General features: G+C 50.4%; 6 protein-coding genes across 6 annotated transcripts; all 6 read left to right on the top strand.

Annotated features, from left to right (window-relative positions):
- The first annotated feature begins 329 nt into the window (after positions 1–329).
- BO87DRAFT_484 (uncharacterized protein) lies at positions 330–1,446 on the top strand. Its single transcript, XM_025629316.1, has 3 exons — positions 330–433; positions 686–973; positions 1,035–1,446. Exons 2-3 carry the CDS (start codon positions 704–706, stop codon positions 1,398–1,400), a joined length of 636 nt encoding a protein of 211 aa, XP_025484966.1. The 5' UTR covers positions 330–433; positions 686–703; the 3' UTR covers positions 1,401–1,446.
- Positions 1,447–2,141: 695 nt separating this feature from the next.
- Positions 2,142–3,053, top strand: BO87DRAFT_392205 (SDR family NAD(P)-dependent oxidoreductase; the record flags this gene model as incomplete). Its single annotated transcript, XM_025624993.1, has 4 exons — positions 2,142–2,184; positions 2,247–2,474; positions 2,532–2,622; positions 2,699–3,053. The coding sequence occupies 4 exons, from the start codon at positions 2,142–2,144 to the stop codon at positions 3,051–3,053; spliced, it is 717 nt and encodes a 238-aa protein (XP_025484965.1).
- A 1,168-nt stretch (positions 3,054–4,221) lies between these two features.
- Positions 4,222–6,128, top strand: BO87DRAFT_295862 (laccase TilA; the record flags this gene model as incomplete). Its single annotated transcript, XM_025618965.1, has 3 exons — positions 4,222–4,498; positions 4,547–5,021; positions 5,072–6,128. 3 exons carry the CDS (start codon positions 4,222–4,224, stop codon positions 6,126–6,128), a joined length of 1,809 nt encoding a protein of 602 aa, XP_025484964.1.
- A 410-nt stretch (positions 6,129–6,538) lies between these two features.
- BO87DRAFT_347438 (Zn(II)2Cys6 transcription factor) lies at positions 6,539–8,909 on the top strand. Its single transcript, XM_025620935.1, has 4 exons — positions 6,539–6,632; positions 6,761–7,601; positions 7,649–7,792; positions 7,857–8,909. The coding sequence occupies exons 2-4, from the start codon at positions 6,825–6,827 to the stop codon at positions 8,757–8,759; spliced, it is 1,824 nt and encodes a 607-aa protein (XP_025484963.1). The 5' UTR covers positions 6,539–6,632; positions 6,761–6,824; the 3' UTR covers positions 8,760–8,909.
- A 1,013-nt stretch (positions 8,910–9,922) lies between these two features.
- Positions 9,923–11,464, top strand: BO87DRAFT_371675 (uncharacterized protein). The gene has a single exon (XM_025622086.1). The coding sequence runs from the start codon at positions 10,122–10,124 to the stop codon at positions 11,214–11,216; it is 1,095 nt and encodes a 364-aa protein (XP_025484962.1). The 5' UTR covers positions 9,923–10,121; the 3' UTR covers positions 11,217–11,464.
- A 2,441-nt stretch (positions 11,465–13,905) lies between these two features.
- Positions 13,906–15,948, top strand: BO87DRAFT_420620 (uncharacterized protein; the record flags this gene model as incomplete). Its single annotated transcript, XM_025627016.1, has 3 exons — positions 13,906–13,937; positions 13,988–14,198; positions 14,254–15,948. 3 exons carry the CDS (start codon positions 13,906–13,908, stop codon positions 15,946–15,948), a joined length of 1,938 nt encoding a protein of 645 aa, XP_025484961.1.
- Positions 15,949–16,150: the final 202 nt, after the last annotated feature.

Here is a 16,150-nt window from a genome sequence, read left to right as displayed (position 1 = left end):
AACACTAAGAACTAGGAATGTGAGCTGACGTACTTGAAGATGTCGATAAGGAACATACCTGACGCGATATGATGATCTTGTGCATGACCACTCAGCCTGACCGGCGCCTGCCGGCCAGGCTGAGGCGTAGTAGACGGAGATGTAGAAACCAAGGCAGTGTGCGATCTGAAGAAGAATTTCACAGGGGCGCGACCAACACAAGCGAGAAGTAGGCGCCTCAGGCGCGATGTTGGCATGGTGAATGAGCAAGCGAATGAATGAGAGTGACTCGCCACACTCATCTGGTGCAGACAAGCTCTTTCTCTTTCGCTTCTTTCTCTACCGCAACAAAGCATCGCACTCTCCTTTGTTACATCGACACCCCGGCCAGGTTCCTTCCCTACGTACACCCCCGAGTCTGAGTTGACGCTGGTAGGGTCAAGTAAACTACTAGGTGAGTTTGTTCAGCTCCCTTAACAGTATCGGGTCGACTGTCTCGACCTCTACCATCTTTCGTTCCTTCCATTGTACTGCATCTTCACGATATACACGTCTGCTCATTATCACTTACACTATGATCTTTCCCCTGAGACTTGAGCTGGAGCCTGAGATTCGCAGAACAGCTTCAGTGCCCACTTATCCTTCTGTTGAGCGCCTTGATGATGAGTTACACATGCTTGAGATGCTGACTCTCTCTTGATACCAGGGTCTTATCGAAGCCATCATGGCAAATCACACCAATAGAAGACGAGGAAACCGCAGACAACAGGAGGAGCCCTGCCAGCCAAGTCTGTATTGTGATCCGTCGACTATGCGTCGGAACACCTTTGGTCCTGAGCTCCCTGCCGTTGCAAGTGCACCTGTGCATAATACTTTCTGCCCTAATCTGCCTCAGGCAAACCATCTCGCCATGCGGTTGGATCACCAGCAGAAGGAAGTGGAGAATTGGAACAGAATGCAAATGGAACAGTTCCGTTTTCCAGGCCCTCAGCCGGTGAGTATTCTCGAACTCGAATAATCATGTAGAGAAAGCTTCTAACAAGCGCTCTTTCAAGATGTATGAGGCACCTGGTCTAGCTCCTAATGGACCTCCACTCAGCCCTGAAACTCGTGCTATGTCACCAATGTACACCATGGCGCCAATGCACTACGCACCCTACGCTTTGCCTGCTACTGGGCCCCTGATTGTGGGATCAGTGCAGCCCGGAATCTCTGGAGAAGGTGAAAGATTCCAAGGCCTCAAAGCAGGAGCGAGCGGGAACACCAGAAACTACTACCCCAGCTCTACTCTTCGTGGAGATGCACCTGAGTTCGTCCCGAAAGCGAAACGCCAAGTGAATGAGGCCCAGCGTTTGGTCCCAAATGCCAATACCGTGTTCATTGTCAGTAGCACCGGTCAACACATGATGCGAGGACGGTGAGACTTTGGCGACCTTTTCGGGATAATACACTGCGTTGTTATTGTCTTTTGGAGATGCCGAGGGCTAGTCGCTTTGCTATTTTCACACTCACTTAGGTTTCACCTTTGAGACAGACTTCATAAACATTGGAGCAGCATGGAAAGCTGGATCTCTGGATTGGGTCTCTCTTACCTGCTGTTTTTTTCTTGTGGTTCGTCTTCGGTAGAAGCTCAACTGGCTGGGTGCTCTCGCTTACGTGGGACTCTCGTGGCTTCATTTTTGCTAGATAGATATCAGCTAATCGGAATGCTAATGAGAATATTACACCCGCTCTGGCTCTGGACCGTGACCTTTGATCTGATAAAGGATTGGCTACATACCCTCCGGCTATATCTGCCACTTTGGGAATGACATTCTGTAAATCTTGCTGGTTTGACTTGATTCCCTAGAGAAGTAAACTGCTTGTCCAATGGTTACTTGAGTATTGCCGCTACCATTCAGCACATCAATCTTATCAGGCTGAAACTATAGCCCCAGTACCGGTTCTATCCCTGTAACCTACGTAGACAGACAGCGAATGATAGAGATCCTGACGATTGTCACACGGGATGGCTTGTCACACCCCCAGATCAAACTGAAGGCTTCTTTTGCAGGCCGTCTAGCATTACCACTTCATCTTTGAATAATTTGAGATCAGTTTATCACTCAAATATACTTCCATTCATCCCACTTCAAACCAGAAATACTATCTCAATCTCAACAATGATGCTCGAAGGAGTCGCATTCATCACCGGTGCCGCATCAGGTCTATACTATCACCTATTCACCCCACTGCAGCAAATCACATTAAACTAATACACCACACAGGCATCGGAAAAGCCACCGCCTATGCCCTCGCCCGACACGGCGTCCGCCAGCTCGCCATCGCCGATGTTAACTTCGCCGCGACACAGGAAATCGCCCAGGACATTGAGGCCCGCTTCAGTGGAGTGAGAGCGCTGCCGCTGTGCATTGACGTGACTGATCCGGTCTCTATTCATGAGGCTGTATCAGAGACGGTGAAGCAATTCGAGAGGATCGATTATGCGGTCAATAGTGCTGGGATTGCTGGGTCGATGGCGTATTCCGAGGATCATGATATTAAGGATTGAGGGAAGACGTTGGGGGTCAATTTGCATGGGGAGTGGATGTCGAGTCGGGAGGAGATTAAGGTGATCATGGGGCAGGAGAAGAGGGGTGATAGGTGAGGTTTTTATTTTCCTTTGGCGTGGGTATGATGGTGATGGGATTAGGTCAGTGCTAATGTGTGCTATGTGCAGTCCCCGTTCATCACGAGGTGTCATTGTCAATGTGGCATCTGCATATGGTCTTGTCGCGACGCCGGTCAATATACCCATCGTTTCTTATACGGCTGCGAAACATGGTGTGGTTGGCATGACCAAAGCTGATGCTATTGTCTACGCGCCTCTGGGGGTCAGGATCAATGCTATCTGTCCTGGTTATGTTCAGACACCGATGATCGATCAGATGCCCGATGAAGTGATGCGAAAGGAAGTGGCGAGAGTCCCCGTGGGGAGATTGGCGGATGCAGAGGAAATTGCGGACACGATTACGTTCATGTTGTCGCCGATGAGTAGCTATATGTATGGGTCTGCGTTGGTGGTGGATGGGTAGGTCGTTCTTTTCTTGGAGGCTTTTGCTGGATGATTTGGTGCTAACGATTTTAGGGGATTTATTGCGCAGTAAGATGGGGATGGCGTGTGGGCGTTTGCTGTTGTGTATGTGTATGTGTAGCCTAAGAGGGAGAGTTGGCGGTGGCTCAGAACCCCCGGCTGTTATTGCCAATTCTGCTCGGCTATCGGGAATGTATGCATGATGTCCAATAGTGTTGATGATGCCAATGCACAGCTGACACTTCCGCGGGTTGCCTGAAAAATCCGATAAGCTTTCCTCTTCGGGATGTTTGCTTTCCACGTCTGCTTCCTTTCGCTAATCATAGCGCAAATGCCTGTCAGGATGAGATTTATGAGAGTTTTCACTTTCACTCATCAGCTTGCCAACTCACAGCTGTCAGATGACAGATGCTCTTAGGTGACTGGCTACGGCGATGCCGATTTTATGATGGTTTCCATGCTGGCCTGTTCTGCAGGTAGCTATGTGAAGAGAAGCACACCGGAAAATTCTCGGTTTTTGAGCGAGTCTTGCTAAGACAGCAGATCAACCAGTCTTTCCCGCATGGATCATAAACATGCCCGATCAAATCCCGGGTTCTGGAACTCGGATAGCGGCCCGATAGCTCAGTCTTGAACAGCCCCTTCGTGGATAGTTCTATCCACAGTTCTACACAATACGGCTCCTGCGAGGGGCCAGTCCACCATCGGCGACGATCATTGCAATAACTCAGTGGGTCTGAGCAGCAGTTTTGGTCCAGGATGGCCAATTACTCGACGCCCAAGCCCCATAGAACTAAGATCACCCAATGAGACCGGTGCATTCCTCTTTATATGGAGTAGCCCAGATCAGCTTCATCGAAGGTTTTCCCTCAGCCCGCCAGCTATGTGAGCTTATTGAGTCATGAAAGCAACAATTGCAGGCGTTCCAATTTGTCGGAACTTTTCGCCAGCATATGCTAAAAAGCCACAGACCCGTGCACGAACACGAAGTGAGAAACAAGGCAAGGCAATTAGGCCTCGAAAGCAGTAAACTAATTTGCTTCTTCCATGCCCCTTTCGGTGCAATGGAACATATAAGGCAGGGTAGGTAAGCCACTTGGCTCTCCCTTCGGTGTTGGCTTGTCTGGCTGCGGCTGCCATAACTTCTAATCTCGCCTCTGTTGCTTGGAATGTATTCCTTCAAATTCGGACTGGCCTTATTGGCATCAGTCTTCTCTCTGCTCTCGTGGGCCAATGGCAGCAATCTCCACGTGCGTGCCACCGGTAACACGGTGCGCTTCAATGTCAGCTTGACATGGGAGGACTGGGCGCCGGCAGGCATCCCTCGCAAGATGATCCTCATGAACGGCCAATTTCCCGGACCGGCACTGCAGTTGCGGCAAGGGGATAATGTCGAGTTCCTAGTTACTAACCATCTTCCTACAAATACCACAGTGCATTTCCATGGTAGGTTTTGCTTTATTATGTGCAATAACCAAGACTAACCCCTTCAAGGTATCGAGCAGCTTGACACTCCTTGGTCCGATGGCGTCCCCGGTTTATCGCAAAGACCTATCGCGCCTGGTGACAGTTTCCTCTACAAATGGCGAGCGACGAATTATGGAAGTTATTTCTACCATGCCCACACCAGAGGTCAAATTTGTGACGGCCTCTATGGCGCGATTTACATTCTCCCGGATGAATCAGTGGAGAAACCATTCCATCTAATCACGAACAGCACAAGCGAGCTCCAAGCCATGCAAGCAGCTGAGCGGAGGAGTAAACCTATAATGCTGTCCGACTGGCGATTCTTGACCTCGGAAGAATTGTGGAGTGCGGAGGAAGCGACGGGACTAGACGCCATATGTATCAATGCGGTCCTTATCAACGGCAAAGGATCGATCAATTGTCCGGGTCAGCAAGCCTTCAATGAGCTGGCCAGCGCTGAACAGAAGCAACTCATTGGTAACCTAAGCCTAACTGACACGGGGTATGTGTAACACACCTGATGTGTAACCGGTATCTAACAGGTTTATCTAGATGCATTCCACCAACGCTAGTGTCCGCTCAAGGCACATATACTCACAACTACAGCGCTATGCCGCCTTCTATGTTTTATGGCTGCCGTCCTGGCAATGGTGGTACCGAGCGTCTTCTGGTAGACCCGTCTGTCAGATATGCCAGTTATGACTTGATCAGCGCGGCTGGGGTGTCGATGTTGACCTTTTCCATTGATGAGCACCCGATGTACGTCTATGCTATTGACGGACGGTACATCGAGCCTACGTTGGTGGATGCAGTTACTATAGCCAACGGAAACCGCTACTCCGTTCTTGTCAAATTGGACAAGCCTGCCGGTAACTATACTGTTCGCGCGGCGAATTCCGGTATCAATCAAGTCATCAACGCGACTGCGGTCCTCACATACAACACAGCAATCAAGTCTCAGAAGGGCTCTTCGGTGCCTTCAATCGATATCCACGGATCGCCTGTGTCTTCCAAATACACTCTGTTGAACGAGACTACGATCATGCCATTCCCTGCAGAGACACCATCTTCAGAGGTCGCCGCGACCCATATCCTCAGGATCGGCCACTACAATGCTTCCTACCGGTGGACTGAGGGCAACTCTAGTTTCCCACTTTCTCTGGAAGCCGCATCGCCTTTGCTCTTTTATCCATCTACCGCTAAGCCTGATCTCACGGTCAAGACGCTAAATGGAACCTGGGTCGACTTGATCTTCCATGTGAACGGTCAGATCCAGCCTCCTCACCCGATTCACAAGCATAGCAACAAATTCTATGTGATCGGTCAAGGCAACGGCGCGTGGAATTACTCATCTGTGGCTGAAGCGATGCAATATATCCCGGAGAATTTCAACCTTAAGACTCCTCAGATTCGGGATACCTTCATCACTCCGGCTGCGGCGACCGAAGACACGTGGCTGGCGATCAGGTACCATGTTGTAAATCCCGGTGCATGGCTGCTCCATTGCCATATTCAGGTGCATCTGAGTGGTGGCATGGCGTTGGCGTTGTTGGACGGTGTGGACGAGTGGCCTGTGGTTCCAAAAGAGTACCAGCTCTCTGATTCCTGATGGTCGGAGATCACCTATCACTAGTAGTAGTGATGTGAAAAGCCTATACTGTATATACACCACATGTTTGTTTATATGATGACTGCATGCTTAACGAATTCCCAAGAGGCCTAGTCAATTTAGTACCATTTTAGCTGAAAGATAAGCACCGTCTGAGTGACGTAGGAGTAAGCCACAGGTTCCAATAGAAGGATGAATTAAAATCTGTATAAAGCATGGGATAGTAAGCCCACCCAATGACGATGATTTTAAAGGAGTTAAAGTCAAGTGCTAAGCAACGCGACCATCGCAAGGGATACTCGATCGGGTTAAGGGTAAGATGCACGTGGACGTGGGGATCGCTGCGCCTCAGGCATCTCGGCCAGCAGCGACCAGCCTCAAACGTTCTCCGAAGTCCTCACTTCATTCATATTCCGCGCTCCTCGTCGGAAATTCCCAGACATGAAGATCATCAGATAGTTTTGTATTTGCCGTGACACTACTACAAGTGTCTGCTGTACAAAGGTTGGAACCCTGGCCTCCCCCATCCCCTGAGCTTCGCACTGGTTACCCGATTCAGCTGCACGTCAAACTGGCCCCCGCTATCCTCCAAATCTGGTCAGGTCAGAATGTATACTCATGCTGGATTCTAGTTTGATTAGTCCACAGCGCCACATTGCATTCCGTGCGACGCCCCGCCCCTGTCTAGTATTAGACATGGTTTTCTGCGGCAAACCAAGCAAGGGCTGCGGCGAATGCCGGTCTCGCAAAATCCGGTGCGACCAAGCCCGTCCTACCTGTTCACAATGTGCCAAGGGCAACCGGGTCTGTCCCGGATACCGCGACCAACTATCCTTGATGTTTCGGGATGAAAGCCAGCAAGTTATCCGGAAAGCGCGGACCGGGACAAAGGCCCGCAGAGCCAAGTCTTCTAGAAAGACCGACCCTGGTAGTACTAGTACCTGTAGTGCCCCAGCTGCTGCTGCTGCTTCCCCCAGTGGCAGTGGCATGGTAGCTGCTAGTCCTAGTCCAGACCCAGTGTGTTCCCCAGCAGGCAGTAATCCATCTCTATCGACCGGCGATCTGGAACCGCCTGAGTTCGACGGTCCTGTGTGTCTATCCCCACAATTTGTCGAGCAGCACGCCATACAACAGCCCCTAGTGTTGCAGCCATCGTATCAACCGACCAAAAATGAAGCTATTTCCTATTTCCTTCGGCAGAATGCTTGGATCGGATCGTTCTGGTCAAAGATTGAAGCAAATCCCGATATCTTGCGCAGGGCATCGGCAACTAGCCATGACGCCCTGATGACCAGCTTGGCTTCTGTTGGCATAGCAATGATCTCGCGTATCAGGAAATCTGAACCGATGAAATTAGCCGCAGAGAAGGAGTATGGAAATGCTTTACAGCTCCTCACCATGGCTGTTGCAGATCAACAACAAGCTAAGAACAATGCAACGCTTGCCGCAGTGCTTATGTTGGCTATCTTCGAGGTAAGTCGACCTTGCTTGATTCAAGTCCTGATTCTAATGTCTTCCAGGTGATTACCAGTAGAGGTTCGCGCTTTATTGACAGTTGGACAAATCACATACGTGGCGCTGTAGCGCTGCTAGAGCTGCGAGGTGTGGAGCAGCTCCAGGACCCAGATGGGCTGCAGCTCTTTTTGCAGCTGCGATATCAAATCGTACGTGCTAAAAGTCTACTTCGCCCCTAAATCGAGCGTTTGACTAACTTACAATGTGTAAAAGATCATAGGCTGTCTCCAAAGGGAGGCGCGTGTGCCCGACTCAGTTCTTCACTGTGTCAAAGTTGCCATGTTTCTTCGGCCGCATACAGTGGCCTATGGTGACCGCTTGATTAACATAATGGGCCGGCTAGCAAACCTGCGAGCTGACATCAAGGAAAAGATTTTAACCGACCGGAAGAAGATGCTTGAATCTGCATACGCCATCGAGGCTGAGTTAATGTCATGGCTCACGTCCTTGCCAGGGAACTTCCCCTATGCCACTATCGAAGATCCCTGGCCTACTCTTAATTGGGGTCCCAAGCCTTATAACAACGTCTATCATGTGTATACTGATTTTTGGATCTGCAACTCGTGGAACCAATACCGGGTCGCACGGATCATTACCAGCGATCTCATTCTGACATGTATCCGGGAGTTGAACTCCGGCTCACCCCTCCCTGCCGATCTTGTCACGCATACCTCTCAGATCCGCAACACTGCCCGACAGCTCGCCAGCGATATCTGCGCCAGTGTGCCTTATTACTTTACCGATAGTGTCATTAAGCTCGCCACTGGACAAGCGGAGATGAGTTCCCGCTATGAGATACCCTCACAACAAGGCTTTGTTCGCGGTCTGGTGCTCCTCTGGCCGCTGTCCATGGCAGCCGCAACGCGAGGGCTAAATCACCCATTACGCCACTGGGTATTAGATTGTCTCCAGCTGATTGGACATGGCATGGGTATCGATCAGGCGCTGGCCTTGATTGAACTCCTGATGACTGAAGATGGTGTCTTTGACACGCTGGCCCTCCCGGAGGACAATAGCCTTTTACTCGGCTCGACCGGTGCTAACTTCAGCACCGACAAGAGTGGCAAACACTGGACAGGAGCCTCGCGAAGTACATATACCACTCAGGTGGGGTGAGTGTCTGCGACAATACCCACAAAGTGGCAGGCCACGTGTAAATACATCCGATTAATCTGTCTAAATAGCGTTGATGCGGTGTCTGACATCGTCGCGCCTACTATATACAAATAGGCCTTCACATGAGGTCCAGACTACGTAGTAACAAAGATAATACATACTTCAAATCTAATTCAACTAATTGATTATACTAACTAATTAACTACTAAATCTTTTGGTCCGTGTGCCGTTCCCAGCCTGTCAAACCTTAGTAGTAGTACAGCATTGTGCCCGATGGTGGCTGTGCCCACGCCAACAGCCTGGCTCAGTCTAAGCCTTACTGCTTTTCTGCGCGACGCTAAGCCCCTCCCCCGCAACCACACAACAAGCAGAAGGCTGTGTACGGAAACTTCCATCCAATTTCCACACTATCAATTCATCTTCTTCACAGGGAAATGATAAGCCAAATAGTAAGCAAGGAGGGTTCTCTACACAGCCCCCTTTCCCCTCTAATATTCCTTCCACTGACTCCGATTTGCCCTGAGCCTGGTACCCATGCCTCATGCCTGCATACATGCATGCATGTGCAGTATGCCTACTAGTAATCAGTAGGGAAAACATCCATCCTTGTAAGGCTAGATTATGAATCACCGAACTGGCAACTAGACTATACTACTAAGCTACTAGCTAGACTACTTACTTTTGCGGTGCATGCAGAATTCTCCCCACTGTGGAATACTATTAAGTGGGTAGGTATGTATGTATACTCCTTACACATTGAGGCAGTGTCACACGGCAATATCGTGGTGGTACATCCACATACCGTGGAAATTAAATGGGCGGAGCAAACCTTGAAAGTCATACATAATAGTATTCTACTACTACTATCTGCCTTAGGCTCTCTTGGGTTTTCTGCCTTGTGAGAGTGCAGCACGCGCTTAGTTCCGTGGATTATGTCGTATGCACGTATACAATGCTTGTTTTTGTTTCGTTGTATGGAATTTATAGCATAAGTATTGTGATATGGTGTCGTAGATCCGGAGGTTACTACTGGTAGTACTGTGGGAAGTTCCGATGCAGTAATTTTTTGAATCTGCCTTGGTGTGCTGTGGGGTTTGGTAGTATAGTATATAGTTTGTTGGTTGCGGCGCTGGCGTGGGTAGTAGTAGTGGTGGTGGTTCTTACTACTTCTTTATTGTTCAGTTGCTAAGTAGTGACTGGCAAAGTGAAGATCTCACCTGGCACTGACATCAGCCTGACTACTTACTTACTTACCTGTTCGAACGGTATTGTGTCATTGTCAGTTTCGACCCGTTACACCTGCCTTGTCTTCATTCTTCCTTCCTTTCTTCCTCTCTCCTGCATCCTTCATTTACTATCAACATGCCCGGACCCTTTATGCGAAAGAGCATCGACTCTTTATCAAATCTCGTCAGAGGGAATTCGCTACGACGTCGTCAGACTCAAGACCAAGATCCGAACCAGGAACAAGAGCAGTATCAGTACCCGGATCAAGCTCATACTCAATCATCCGCAACTAGTGGCCAAGAAGCATTAAATATGGGCCACTCTCATTCCCGACAGAGCAGGCATCGGTACGACTTCTCCGGCTCTGCGAACAGAAGTCCAGTGTCCAGGTCAACTGGAAAAGCAGCCATGAATAGCAGCCAGACTCCAGATCCCTGGGCCCCTCCGCCGTATGAACCACAGGCTGCTGCTGCTCCTGCTTCTTCGACCATCTCAGGGAGCAGTGATTCTCCATACTCTTTCCTGCGGGAGTTCGATACGATTTTCATCGTGGATGATAGTACGAGCATGCTGACGGGTAACCGCTGGAAGGAGGCTGAGAATGCTATTGCTGCTATCGCGCCCATTTGTACGCAGTATGATCAGGATGGAATTGACGTCTACTTTCTTAACCACCGCCGCCAGGGAGCCGAAAAGGTGAAGGGTGGGTATATGAATATCAGAACAGCGGATGATGTTCGTGAGATCTTTGGGAGTGTGTATCCGAATGGTCCGACGCCTTTTGGTCAACGACTTTACGAAATCCTCAATCCGTACATGAGAGATTTGCAAAAGGCGATCTCGAAGAGCGATGGATCGCGTGATTCGGCTCAACTCATGAAACCACTCAATATAATTGCGATTACGGATGGGGCATTTACAGACGATGCGGAGAGTGTCATTGCAGGAGTTGCGCAAAAGCTGGACGAGAAGAAATATCAGGCGGTGCCTTGGCAGGTTGGAATCCAATTCTTCCAGATCGGAAATGATGCCCAGGCAAGGGCGTATCTGCAGGAACTCGACGACAATTTGGCCGATATGCAGAAAAAAGACAGTCTCCGTGATATTGTGGATACCGTGCCGTGGAGGGGTGATCAGGGGCAGACGCTGAGCGCCGATGGCATTCTAAAATGCGTCCTTGGCGCCGTGTCCAGGAAATATGATAAACGCGAAGCGTCGTTTCACCGCTAAGGAAGATCGGTTCTGGTCTTCTCGTGCGCTCGTCCCTTATCATCTACACATTCGTTGCCTTCATGGTTTTGCTTTTCATCGGCCCTTTTAGGGGTAGGCCATAGCTTGAGTCTAAACTCTATCCTTCATCTTCTCGACCCTGTCGTTTGTGTAACAGCGGCAGGGATTGGGATGAAACGCGTTGCAGCAAGCGCCGTGTTGCCGCCGGCTTGCCCGAGACCGCAGACCGTATTAGAATAGGATTTTGTGACTGGTCAATCTTCCTCAGATAGTGAGAATCAAATCGGTTGCTCTCGGCTTTATTTGCTTTTTTCGAGTCTGCGTAGAAGGTAATGATTAGCGCTTTATCTGTACTACTTTTGAACTACGAAGCCCAGCTGTGCCCCCCCCCCCGGGTAGTCCCGCTAAAATGAACTGTCTACGACTCAGTTAAGCAGGGTTAACCGATTGGTTGGTCATATTTTATGGAGAGGTGAGTGCGTCGTGCTAGGTATCTAGTGACAGCCATCTGTCAGAGATGCTGGAGGCTAGTCTAGAGGATACGGTTTACTGTCATTAGCCTTCGACTATTTGTTGTCCTCCAAACCTTGAATTTCATGGGAGGCCGATCGATCCTAGTTGCTCGGCAGCCGGGAAGTTAGTAGTCAAGGACGGATACTGACTGGTCGCCGGGGTGCAGCCAAAAGCGCTGAGCAGGCCATTGGGACTTGATCTAAATGAATCAGCGACGGAGGGAAATTGATTGGCTAAACAAGGCCAGTCAGTCCCCTGGGCGCGTAGACGCGCTGGTCCGTGAGGATGGATCACCGGCCTTGTCCTAGACCCCTGTCCTAGTGCTAGTTCCGTTAGTACGATGGAAACACTGGGTCGGGAGGAGATGAAAATTGACAAATCACCTTCGGATTGACCGGCGGTTTCCTCGTCTATGTGTTGCAATCCGGCTGGTCGTCGGGACAATGGGGGTAACAGGGAGACAATGAAACCGGGGGGGAAGATGCAGGAGAGATGCAGCAACAATGGCTGGCGGCTGCAGCAGAAGGATGGAGGGAAGAAGCGACTGGCAGGCAGGCAGGCAATCAAGTTCAGCCCCCAGGCTGCCAGGCACGGTATCGTATCATTGGGTAAGATTGTTTCTTTTCCTCGAGCACCACCTGCGGGTGCGGGTCTCTCACGTGGTGTGGAGATATGAGATCGTGGTGTATGCGTAATGTATTGATGGTGTCCCCTCAGGGTCGACTGTTTGTTTTCATCCATTGACAATGGGATTGGGGATCTCTTCATGACTGGCTGAAGCAATGGGCTTGATATGGTGAACGAGTATAGGGTCAAACTTCGGCTATGAAGAATAGCCTTTTTGGCCTGCATTGCAAGGTATCCAGGAGGGTTCCTTTTACTTTTGTCACTTGGAAACTCACCAGCCTCAAGTGGCGAAGCAAGGTTCAATACGGTACGGTTATATTCAAGCACCAGCCACCGCACCCCCAAAGGGGTAATACAGCGCGGGTCCGTCGTGGAATTTCCACCCGCCCGGCGTCTCTCCAAGCAACGCTCGAGTCAACCCGAGTCAATCAAGTCAACCACTGGATCGGTTTCGTGGCTGGCTGCTTTTTTTGTGATCCATCGATATTAATCACTCGGGCTTCTTTCGGTCTCCACCAACTAAGTTCCGACTAGACGGCAGTAGTGGTCCCCATGGACTCCTGTGTCCGCTGGTTCGCCAGGAGTGATCAGCATCTTTCCCAGTCTTTGGCCGGTGGATCGAATCTCCCAGGAACCATGCTCGGATCTCATCGTGCCTTTTTTCCCCTTAACCGGCCGTCCCTCTCTGGTTGCCATGAAAACCTTCTCCTCATCCATCCTCGCTTGCAGGGCCGATCCCCTTTGTGACGTGGTTATTGCCCTGTCCAGTGGATCTTTGATAAGCGCGCCGTGCGAACGATCGATTCAGCTGCTGAAATTCCACCGCAAGTCCACCCACTGTGCATCGAGTCTATTTGGTGACTATCATACTACCGATTGGATCTGCTCCGGCCGTCCTGCGCGCCCTGAAGCCGGTTCAGCCTGGCTGTCACCGACTTGTCTGGACCACGTGTGAAATCTCTTAATAACTCAATAAGAAGTCTGGTTCAAAACGTCCGACTCCTGCAGCAAGCGCCGCAATTTCTGCTCTGCCTCTCATCATCGTCCTTGGGCTCAATCTCCGCCTTGTCGGCGCTTCCTACCCTCCATCACCCTGCATCATTGGTCGTGATTGAACGTTGCAATCTCCCGACCAAACTTCCAATTTTAACTTCCGCACCCCCGCGGCTAATGATACAGTGATCTCCAACAGTCATTGCCCACTGTTGGTGTCAGAACGTCCCCTGGATTGTTATGGCACGGCGCTTCTGAGCCTCTTCCTCGAGTCTTATATTGCCTCTCAACCGCGCGGCCAGGCGCAATCCTTTGAACTGCACGGCTCGAGCCTTTTGAAAAGCACAGCCCGACTAGGCTTACAGAACACTCCTTCAGTATTGCGCATTTTGACTCTGTCCTGGCTGGCCTTGGACATTGTTCATCGTCTTTCCTTCTACTGTATAATACGCGCCGCTTATATCACGGACCTCGCTTCAATTGCGGTCTTCTAGAACTCAATCACTAATTTATACTCACTACCCAATCGACGACTGTCAACTTGCTTCGTGCGAGAATGGCTTCCACTACTTTGATGACGTTCCTCCTGTAAGTGTACTTTGACAATATAGAGGGACCGCTGCTGATATTCATCTTAGCTCCACCCACCCCAATGTCCAATCGGTCAAGCTGCTGGGGTCATGGGATAACTTCTCACAACCCTATATCATGGAGAGGGATAAGCGTGTTGGTGCAGGGCAGTGGCGAGGATGTCACACCTTTACCAACATCGTATGTGATGGTTCGCCAACACATATGACGCCAGCACGCTCTGGGGGACTCAAAATGGGCGGTACTTACTGGTATTATGTATGTTGTCACCTGATCTTTCACTCTCAGAACATCGATCTGACCATCGGTCTAGTACTTGCTGGACAATGATGTAGAATATTACAATGAGGCAGAGCCCGTGACAACTCACTGTCCTCTCCTGCCGGGTCAACCAGTCAATGTTCTCAACGTCCCGGTTATCCTCCCGGATACATTTCCCACTCATACACACGTGAGGAGTCCCAGCTCACAGAAGGCGGATCACCGAACCATGAACCCCGAAGACAAGTACATGAATCCTCGACAGCCACCTAAGCCAAAGCTCCCCCGTCTTCGCACGTCTCCTCCTTTGTTGCAACAACCGGCTCCGGCTTGGTCATTCAGCACATCTCCTCTCGGTATCATCACTCACAGAGGCGCATCGCAGCCCAGTAGCGCAACCCCGAAGGCGAAGGGCCTGGACGCACCGAGAGCAACCGGATGCAAAGCCGCTCGCTCTGTGTCGCCGCCTAGATCAAGGGGTCTTCGCGCCGCCTTCCGACATTGGAATACATCTTCACCCGATCTCGGATCCACAGAAGATGACTGCCGGGCTAATAAGCCCGCTGCAAATCATGGGCTCAAGGGCCTATTTGGGAGGCAAGAAGAACATTCCTACCTCGCAGTCCAACCGCCTGCTACTTTTGAGAGCTCCCCACTTGCTGCTCCCAGCAACGTTTATCAACATTCGACTGATTCCCTCCTCCGCACATCCGGAAACTCTGGAGAACGCCGCTCGGTGCCTTTGACAATCCAGGATCGACGAGCACTCAACTCAAAGATCACAGAGAATGGCTCTCACAGAACTCCTCTCACCGTGCAGACCAAACCAGGAAGCGAAAGTTCCGACAAACTCCCGACTCGGGAGGGACAGCGGCATATAGTCAGAAGATCACTTCCCATAGAGTCACCAGCGATGCTATCGACAGCTATTGGGCCCTCAACGTTCGATCTTGCTACTACTCCAACCGGCTTCACGACCGATGAGAAGAGACTCCCGACATTGCCCAATACGCCGTCATCAGTCATGGATGAAGCGCTTCGGGACATCGATGAGCAAGAGAAGGCTCTCGATCCTGAGGCTCTAGGCAGCCATTTTTCGGATTTTACCGATACTGAGTCTGTGGCTGGCAGCTCCGTGTGTGAACGGAGCCACTTTTCGGAGTGGACAGTGGATACGGATGTTCTGTCCCCCAAGTCTATGGCATGCTCAATCACTGTCACCCAAGATGCCCAGGTACCTCCTACGAACGACTTCGCTGGTACAATGGACTTCCTCAAAACTTCTATACCTGCGGATCTGAGTGATCCAGACACACCCCATCTTACAGTCAACTCCCAATCAGCGGCCACTTCCATCGCAGGTGATTCGCCTCGCTTGGATCTCCCTCTTCCTCGACTTTCCATTTCATTATCCCCCTCTGATCTTGACATCCCCGGTCTTTACATCGATGACGAAGATCGCGTGGAAAGCAACCCCAAGCGACACGCTGCATTTTTCGGCGCAGACGAGTCGATCAAGGGTCTCGGCCTCTTACAGAGCCCCGACCCCTCGACGCTGCAATTTCCCGAGGATGTCACCAGCGACAAGACCACCCATAATTCCCATAGCTTGGCTGCACCCTGCAAGGATCCTGAGCGCTTTAGCAGGGTTTCGTTACTGGGGCAATCTGCAGCAATGCGCGAAATGATGGATGAACTGAGCTATCTGAAGCACATGATAGATTCTGGCTCAGGTGCAGAATTCTGATACTATTGATGAATGGCGAGACATTGCTCATCGCACTTGTAAAAATACACTTTGAGTGGGGCACGTGGTGTGTGGATATATTATGTATATAATTATGACGTTGCATTTTAGCGATTAGAATCGATTCCTCATGATGGGCAAGTTAATAAAATTCAAATATTACACTTGCATATAATTATTGTCTCTCCTCCAAGGTATAAGT

This window comes from Aspergillus neoniger (genome assembly GCF_003184625.1).
Source record: "Aspergillus neoniger CBS 115656 unplaced genomic scaffold BO87scaffold_1, whole genome shotgun sequence".
Classification (NCBI taxonomy): Eukaryota; Fungi; Ascomycota; class Eurotiomycetes; order Eurotiales; family Aspergillaceae; genus Aspergillus; species Aspergillus neoniger.
This window is presented reverse-complemented; position numbering and strand designations above follow the sequence as displayed.

Coding starts and splice junctions, on each gene's coding strand:
- BO87DRAFT_347438 (XM_025620935.1), top strand. CDS start 6,825: ATGGTTTTCTGCGGCAAACCAAGCAAGGGCTGCGGCGAATGCCGGTCT. Junction 7,602..7,648: donor TTATGTTGGCTATCTTCGAG/GTAAGTCGACCT, acceptor AATGTCTTCCAG/GTGATTACCAGTAGAGGTTC. Junction 7,793..7,856: donor TGCAGCTGCGATATCAAATC/GTACGTGCTAAA, acceptor AATGTGTAAAAG/ATCATAGGCTGTCTCCAAAG.
- BO87DRAFT_371675 (XM_025622086.1), top strand. CDS start 10,122: ATGCCCGGACCCTTTATGCGAAAGAGCATCGACTCTTTATCAAATCTC.
- BO87DRAFT_484 (XM_025629316.1), top strand. CDS start 704: ATGGCAAATCACACCAATAGAAGACGAGGAAACCGCAGACAACAGGAG. Junction 974..1,034: donor GTTTTCCAGGCCCTCAGCCG/GTGAGTATTCTC, acceptor CGCTCTTTCAAG/ATGTATGAGGCACCTGGTCT.